The sequence below is a fragment of the Nicotiana attenuata genome, chromosome 4 (genome assembly GCF_001879085.1).
Source record: "Nicotiana attenuata strain UT chromosome 4, NIATTr2, whole genome shotgun sequence".
In the NCBI taxonomy this organism is placed as follows: domain Eukaryota; kingdom Viridiplantae; phylum Streptophyta; class Magnoliopsida; order Solanales; family Solanaceae; genus Nicotiana; species Nicotiana attenuata.
The window spans coordinates 3,240,394-3,249,464 of NC_031992.1; the positions used below are offsets into that span (position 1 = coordinate 3,240,394).

The 9,071-nt window shown below is 34.0% G+C and overlaps 1 protein-coding gene across 1 annotated transcript; it reads left to right on the forward strand.

Annotated features, from left to right (window-relative positions):
- Positions 1,865-3,054, forward strand: LOC109225108 (protein TRANSPARENT TESTA 1-like). Its single transcript, XM_019389698.1, has 2 exons — positions 1,865-2,266; positions 2,492-3,054. The coding sequence occupies exons 1-2, from the start codon at positions 1,877-1,879 to the stop codon at positions 2,912-2,914; spliced, it is 813 nt and encodes a 270-aa protein (XP_019245243.1). The 5' UTR covers positions 1,865-1,876; the 3' UTR covers positions 2,915-3,054.

A 9,071-nucleotide genomic window follows, 5' to 3' on the forward strand; every position in this document is an offset into this window, starting at 1 on the left:
AGCATCACTGTCCTAAAGGTTTTGTATTTAGGACCCAAACCTCTAGCAAAGTTGATTATCTTGCTATCATCATCTACAGGCTTGTGTATGGCAACTAATCCATCACAAATGCCTTTGAATATTCCTTCAGATACTCATCGATGGTTCTACTGCCAAGCTTGATGGTTTGAAGTTGTTGCTTCAACTGGAATTCCTTGTCCTTAACAACTTTTCCTTTTCAGCCCAGTCATCAACAACACTGTCTTTGTCAACTCCCTTGCCACTATCTTTATCGCGCCTTATATGTTTATAATTTTTGGCTTTCCTTCAATGAGATAGTTCAATCTTATTACTTGTATAAGTTGCATCATTTGTGTTCTCCATATCAGATAGTTAGAGGGCTTTAACTTCACAGGGCATGAGGCAATGAGATGATGAAGAGAGGCTGTTGAAAAGGTGTTGGAAGCTATATGGACAGAGTTGATACTGTGTTGTAAGAACTGAATTTTTTGGCAGCGGGATTGGCTTCAAGGAAGCTCTGATAGCATGTGAAATTATGGTGCAGAGACAATGTCAAGAAAGCAGTGTATTGATCGATAATCAGTTACATGAGTCCTATGTATTTATACAGTATTTTCATCCTATATTTTGGCTATACTACATAGAGTAGGACTCTTCTAGGATAGCTAATACAAAGAATCTTAATTCTTCTAAACTAGAACTAAGTGATTGCATAGTTATGAGGTTTGTTAGCCTGATCATTATCTTCAACACCTTCCTACATTTTTCACTAGGAAATTCCATGCGGAAGACTATAGCTTAGTAAATATTTCAAACTCCATGACACTTGCATCCAAAAAGTAAGTGGTTCAGGTCATATGTAACAAGGGAATGGGTCAGTTCGTCGAGTTATTGTTGGAACTAAGTTACTATAATCAGCTAAACACGTAGTTATTTCATGGTTGACCTATGCAAGTTAGTTACAATATTCTTTGCACTAATGCCTGCTAATTGTGATACCTGCATTTCTCAAATTTATTCCACCACATTATCTCCACTTTTGTCAATTCAATTGAATCCACACCTACAATTAAATACAGTTGGTTCATCGATCAATCAAATTAAGCTGCACACTACATATTTAAGGTTGCCTCCTCCCCAGCACACGTACGCCTGTCGAAGAATTGACTTTTCTTTTCAATGTTAAAACCACTACTAATAAAAATGAGGATATGAACGTTAGTGAGAGATCCTTTTGTGATTTTCGGTCCTTAATTAGCAAATAGAGTTAATTAATCATCTCCCACCTGCAAAGCGAAGCCAACCTTATAGCTACGGGTTCGGAAGCTCAGCCCTGTATATATTTATGCGAATTTTTGTATTGAATATGCATAAATAATTTATATAGAACACAGTAAGTAAAAAGTAATATGTTCCGGAACCATAAACTAAAAATCCTAGCTCCGCCTCTGGCTACAACACAATAATAGAAGACGTTGAATTATCGAAGAAGGAATAAATTAAAACATGTTACTACTAATTAAATGTTGCCATAAATCTAAATCCCACTGCAGTGAGGCTCATGCAAATTTTAGAAAACCATGGGCCCCATAATTAAATCTATTACATTGCATACCATAAGAAGCTAAAGTTGACAAGCAGCTGAGATTAACTATCCCTTCCCTTAAAACAAATTAGAGAACAAATTAATGTTGTTTACATTCAACGACCAAACGCATTTTCTCCAGTGTCGTTTTCTCTGAATTTTCCCTCTTAAAGATAAACTATTAAAATTAAACCTAAGGACAAACATTCTCTCTTGGGGCTATAAAACACCTAGGATGCTCCATTCTTTTCACTCATACTAGGTTTATTAAAAGAAATATTTACACAAGAGATGGAACGTTTATATTTGGCTTCATCTTCTAGTGTTGAAAATCAGATTGAACCGTTTGATTTCTTCGCAGAAAAAACCCAAAATGCATTTGAATTCCTTACCTTGTCTCAGCCATCTGAAAAAGAAATTAGACTATCTAATGATCAAGAAAACCCTAATTCGTGCAACTGGCTTGACAAAGAAGATGATGTGACTGTTGCGTTACACATTGGTCTTCCAAATTTCAACAACACCTCTACTAATATTCCAACTGATCATACCAAAGGAGATGGAAATATGGCTGCAGGCACCCAATATTGGATACCAACTCCTTCACAAATTTTGGTTGGCTTCACCCATTTTTCATGTCACATTTGTCACAAAACTTTCAATCGCTACAACAATCTTCAGGTGCACTCTCATGCCTCAAAACTTCATAGATAGCATTCATTCTTTTTGAGTATATTTCATTCTTTTTAACTTGTATACACTGTATTAATTATCGCCATTATCATTAATAAATGCCATCTTCTTACGATCTACTCCGGAAAACTAATCAATCCAAATCTAAGCATTCAAAGTGTATTCTTGAATAATCTCATTTTTCAATTATTCAACTATTTGTCTTACTAGCAGATGCATATGTGGGGGCATGGTTCGCAATATCGAAAAGGACCAGAATCACTTAAGGGAACACAACCAAGAGCCATGTTAGGGATACCATGCTACTGTTGTGAGGAAGGGTGCAAGAACAACATAAACCACCCGAGGGCTAAGCCATTGAAGGATTTTCGAACACTGCAAACGCATTACAAGAGAAAGCACGGGACAAAGCGTTTTGCATGCAGGAAATGTGGCAAGTGCTTGGCTGTGAAAGGGGACTGGAGAACGCACGAGAAAAACTGTGGAAAACGTTGGCTTTGCATTTGTGGTTCGGATTTTAAGCACAAGAGGTCGTTGAAAGATCATATTGCTTCGTTTGGTGAAGGTCATGGCCCTTGTCCTCCTAATTCTTTTGAAGGGGTTGAAGTTCAGAAAAAATATTCTGTTTTCGTTTAATGATAAAAAACCAACAGGAAGTTTTTGCTATCCTTTTTGTTGCCAGTAAGCTGTTTATTATAAATTTTCTACTGGATCTGTGCCTAAAGAATTGCAGCTTACTGCCCAAAACGTATTGAAATATATGCCTTCTTTTTTCATATGGAGATTCGACTTGTGTGAGGAATATAAGAGGAACACCGTTTATATATCTTCTTGTGATGGAATGACGGATTAAAACATGAAACATGATCACATAATTTAGTACTTTTTCTGTTCCGCAATATTCAATACTCTTCGCTTCTCGCAATTCAAACCAAGTGAACTTTGATTAATATCTTGTACACAAATACGTAGACATGCGACAATCATATACATTTATGCACAACCCACGCACACAGAGGATTTCTAATGAGAAATAAAAGTTATAGTAGTATTTTTGTATAATTATGAGTTTTAATTTTAAACTATAAATAACAACTAGGGGTGTTCTAAGAAAATCGATAAACCATACCAAATCGATAATTCGAGTCAAACCGGAAAAAAAAACCCGATGTGATTTGGTTTGGTATTGAAAAAAAAAACGACCATAATTGGTTTGATTTGGTTCTAATTAAAAAAAGTCAAACCAAAACCAAACCAACCCGATACTACATTTCAGCAAATTTTTAAAATATTTTATACATATAAATATTTATTAATGTAATTTATAAATATTTCTTAAACTTTTTCATTGTCTTATCTTTTAGTGTATTATTTCAAGCTTGGACACTTAACATTCTTGAATGGTCCAATAAGTTTTATAGCTCATAAATGTAGTAACTCAAATAAAGTTTAAATCAATACTAATGCTAACAAAATAATTTCATTTCAACACTAGAAATGACCCATACTCTAGTTTAATATAAATAAACATCTTTCTGTTTCAAAAAAAGAAAAAGATAATTGTGTTGGATATCTATTTTAAGTTTTGCATTGACTTATAATGAAAATGCATAACTTAGTTTATCTTTTTCTTTAGTGATTTGTCATGTAATTAATAGTACTTAATAGATATACTTATTTTAGCATGACTTATATAGTACTTAGCAGCCCTAATTTATGGTCTTTCATAAATGTACTATATAAGCATGATTTATACATTAAATATTTATAAATGGGTAAAATTATATAAAAATTGAAGAAAACTATAAATATATGTGCTCCATCCCCACAAAAAACTAGTCAAAACAATCTATTATACGCTACTTACAAGCACAACTAACTGGAGTTGAAAAGAACAAAGTTTTCTACATGGAGGAACAAAAAGGATGACTAACCTGCAATTTGAACTTTGAAATTGCTGTTATGAAGGAGAATGGAGCCCCCTTTGTATTTGAAAAAAAAAATACTGACTATTTGTTGCTTTTGCGAGATGGTAGCAAACTAGCGGACAAGATAAAGAATTGAGAAAGATAATAAATTAGGGCTTCTGTCAATAAAAAAGGTCTTGACTTTTAAATTTAATATTCCAGGTCCCTTTTAAAATTTTTGAGTAATTACAAGATGACATTTGAAAATTTGGGTACTATATGAAGGACTTATTCAACCAATATTGTTTTAATTTGAAAAAGCCTCCGGAGCTTACGCCTCAGTACTACAGAAATGCGTCTCAAACGCCCGGGCATACGCCCAACAATTCGGGGGTAAGCGTCTTAAGACTTTCGCCCCACATCGCCTCGGGAATTTTTTAGTGTGCCTCGCCTCGAAAATGCCTTTTAAAACATTGATAAGAATATTCTAAAAGTTAACCAAATTGACCCTTATTGAAACTTTATTTTCCAATGCAGCTTTATGTAAAAGTTATTTCGGATAGTGTTGCAACACTGCCCTTTTCAACTCTAGAAATTACAGTTTTTCTTTTTTATTTATATATCCTACCAAAACTTACTATGCCTAGTGACTTTAATGAACTATTTCTTTACTATTCCTTAGTGATTTTGATGATTTTTTGTTTATTTAACTTGAGTTTTGTACTACGTAGCATTGATTCAAATTGTTTCTACCACTGTCCAATGGACTTACTTGAGTTTCATACTACTTGTAGTTGGGCCTTTTTGCGGACTATAACAACTAAGGAATTTTTTCATACCTATACGCTATTGGAAACTTTATTACCCTTCTTACTCAAGTTTTAATTTAATTACATCATATATACAAATTTATCAATTATATACACTTTAGGAATTAATTGAGTATCCCTTTATATTAGGTATCAATTATTTCACATCCTTATTCTCTCTCCCTCATGCGCTCTCTCTCTCTCTCTCTCTCTCTCTCTCTCTCTCTCTCTCTCTCTCTCTCTCTCTCTCTCTCTCTCTCTCTCTCTCTCTCTCTCTCTCTCTCTCTCTCTCTCTCTCTCTCTCTCTACGTCTCTCTCTATCTCTCAATTCCCTAATTCCAATAATGTAGAGCAAAGAAAAAGAGAGCAGCAATTCCACCATTGTCAGCCATTAAAAAGCTTTGAAGCTTTGAATTCAAATTTGGGTTTTCAAAAATTATTATTTGTTTGAATTGGGTGTTGTTGCAAACAATTGGGAATTCTCTCTACGTCTCTCTCTATCTCTCAATCCCTAATTCGAGTAATGTAAAGCAAAGGAAAAGAGAGCAGCAATTCCACCATTAACAGCCATTAAAAAGCTTTGAAGCTTTAAATTGAAATTTGGGTTTTCAAAAATCATTATTTGTTTGGATTGGGTGTTGTTGCAAATAATTGGAAATATTGTTTGGAGTTTATATCTCAGTTTTGAGGGTGTCTTGGTGAAGATTAGACTTGATTTTGGCTGAATTTCAGATTGAAACTCGAAGAAGAAGAAGAAGATGACGATGACATGGCATACATTATACTTACGAAATTGTAGTAAAATTGTAGGTAAATTATATTCTGTTGTTTATATACTACAATATATATATATATATATATATATATATATATATATATATATATATATATATATATATATATATATATATATATATATATNGAAGCTTTGAATTCGAATTTGAGTTTTCAAAAATCATTAATTGTTTGGATTGGGTATTGTTGCAAACAATTGGGAATATGGTTTGGAGTTTATATCTCAATTTTGAGGGGTTTTGGTGAAGATTAGACTTGATTTTGGCTGAATTTCAAATTGAAACTCGAAGAAGGATAAAAAGAAGAAGAAGACATGATATACATTATATCTACGAAATTGTAGTAAAATTGTAGAAAAATTATATTATGTTGTTTATATATTTTTCTTTCATTTATTTAATTATTGTATGAAAGTTGAACAATATTGTATAAAAATTATATTTAAGTTGTATGATATTGTAGTTGTATATAACTGAGTAGAAATAATATATGAAAATTGTAAATAAATTGTAGATAAGTTGTATAATATATAATTTGTTGCATGAAATTTATTTTTACTATGTATAAATCAAATACAAAATATACAAAAGACATATTGTATAAAAATTATATTTAAGTTGGATGATATTGTAGTTGTATATAACTGGGTAGAAATAATATATGAAAGTTGTAGATAAGTGTATACTGTATATTTAGTTGTATGAATTTTATTTTTAGTATGTGAAAGTTGTTGATTTTTAGTTGTATATTATATAATTAGTTGTATAAAATTCATTTTTAGTTTATATGATATTGTAGATGTATCAAATTTGTATTAAAGTTTTATGGAATTTATTTTTTAATTTATATGCTGCTGTACCATACAAATTTATCATCTCTCTGTTCCAATTCGTTGTGCTCTAAAAACAAGGCAAAATACATACTTTACCCATCGATCTTGCACTCAAATCCCTCTTACACACTTGTTAAATACGAGAATAGTATTACATACCAAAACTTCTAAAAGTGTGTCAATTACACACCTCTTTTGCCATGTGTCACACGCGTGTATTACACATGAAAAAGGCGCGTGAAAACTAAAAATCTCATTTGAAATTAAGTTTTTATTTTATTTTTTCCGTTTTTCAATTATTTCCTTATTAAATTAAAGGAAAAAAATATCAACCCATGTCTTCCCTCAACCCCAAACCCCAGCGCTCCCCCCTCCCCCCTCCATGTTCATCTTCTTCCCCAATCCCTATCCTAGTTTTGTCTTCCCCCTCGTGTTTCGCCTCTCCAACCCCCGTGACTAAGAAGAAAAAGATAAAAAAAAGAAAAGGGGAGCTATTGGGTCTTGTAAAAATCATAATTATTGCCCTTTTAAAAAGCTTGAAAATTTAATCGGTCTTGTTGATTTTGGTATTCCATGACCTAGAAAATTAATTTGAATTCGTGATTATTGTTGAGAAAAAATTTAATAAAAATATGCTGAAAATATGGTGATTTATTTTGATATAATTCAAAGAACACCATTAACAAGTTTGAAGCTTTGGGTTTGAACTTGAATTCGAAATTTGTGTAGGCATATGAATTTTATTAAAATTAAATTCATAAAATAATTTGGATTATATTTTAAATTCAAGATATATGGGTCCAAATAAATATATGGGCTAATATAATTGAATTAATTATGTAAGTCCAATATATATGGATTAAATAAATAAGTCTTAATCCATTAGGCTAGCCCATTTAATTGGGCTAAAGGATGAGCCCACTTCATTAAGCCCAAGATGACATCTTCCTAGAGGCCCAGTTTGATGCCACGTGTCAAATGATGTGGCACGCCAAGTCAAACGGAAGAGCCAATAGGATCATGCCACGTGTCAAAATGACAAGGCATGCCCAGTCACACTAAAGGCCAATGAAATCGTGCCACGTGTGCAAGTGACATGTTCTGGCCAATCAAATGCGAGCATGTCACACTTCAATTTGATTGGTCGGAAAGAGTTTGTTCTTATCACAACTCTTCCCTTCCACAACTATAAATAGGGGTCTTCATAACTCAGAAAAGGGACCAGAAGTTATAACAAGAAGCAAGAGAGAGCTCGTGGATCAAACGCCGCAAATTTCTCTACAAGTTTCAAGCTTCAAGCAATCAAGTTCAAGTCCAAGAAATCAAGTTCAAGTTCAAGAAATCAAGTTCAAGCTCAAGAACGAAGAACGAATCAAGATCAAGTTCAAGCAATCAAGCTCAAGCTCAAGCTCAAGAGCAAGATCATCGTTCGTGGAAACAAATATAGATTCAAGATCAAGCTCAAAGGCCCTTGAATTTATTTACCATTGGAAAGAAGAATCAGAGGATTCATAGAGATTGTAACACTCATATATTTGAAATAAAATACTACAATTGTTGCAATATTTTTCGGTCTTGATTTTAATTTCTCGACGCAAATTTATTGTCTACAAATTCTGGCACGCCCAGTGGGACCATCTCTACCTCTCATCTCAACTTTTCAATCACCAAAGTTCAAGAACATTGAAATGGCTTCAAAGAAAATCAACTCCGTTTCAACTTCCACCAAAGCTGCTAACTCCAGGTTCTACGCTGATGTGGAAAGCATCCTCGATGTTACCTTTGGAAGCTTCGGACCAGTTACGAGGAGCAAAGCAAGCTCTTTAGGACAACAAGCACCCCAAGTGCCGTCCGCGTCAACCCCTGTTTTCGGATCTTCATCCTCAAAAGGAGCAAGATCTTCCACAAACGCATCTGAAGGAGGAAGTGATGTTGCTGAAAAGATCAAGAAAACTCTTGTTCTGCTTGACCTCTCCGGCTCCAAGCACTCTGCGAACGAAGATAATGATGCTTCAGGTGATGGATCCTCCCCACTTACACCACATAGCGTGGGCCAATCAAGGATCAATCTGTGTGAAAATCCATGCTACTCTCCTTCATCCACGACAATCATGCAAGCCATGATGACGATCACTTCATCCATAGAGGAGCAGTTGGCAAACTTGACGGAAGCAATCGCTGGCTTGACCAAATGCATGCAAAATCAAGAGGCTAGAATTGACAAGCTAACAGATAGGGTGGGAATCTTGATGGAAGAAGAATCCACCCATGCACCCGGCAAGCTCCCAGAAGTTCTAGAGAGTGACTCTCCTCCAAGACAGGCAGCATCCACTAAGGCTATCCCTGTTTCATTTGAAGGAATGATTCCAATCGATCAACTGAAGGAGTTTATTGAAGGAACCATTAAAAACAAATATGAAGTTGCTGCCAAATCCTCCCTTACGTATGCA

Bases quoted from the DNA above. Each gene is read 5' to 3' on its own strand.
- LOC109225108 (XM_019389698.1), top strand. From the start codon at position 1,877: ATGGAACGTTTATATTTGGCTTCATCTTCTAGTGTTGAAAATCAGATT. The intron at 2,267-2,491 runs GTGCACTCTCAT...TCTTACTAGCAG, and splicing joins ATCGCTACAACAATCTTCAG to ATGCATATGTGGGGGCATGG.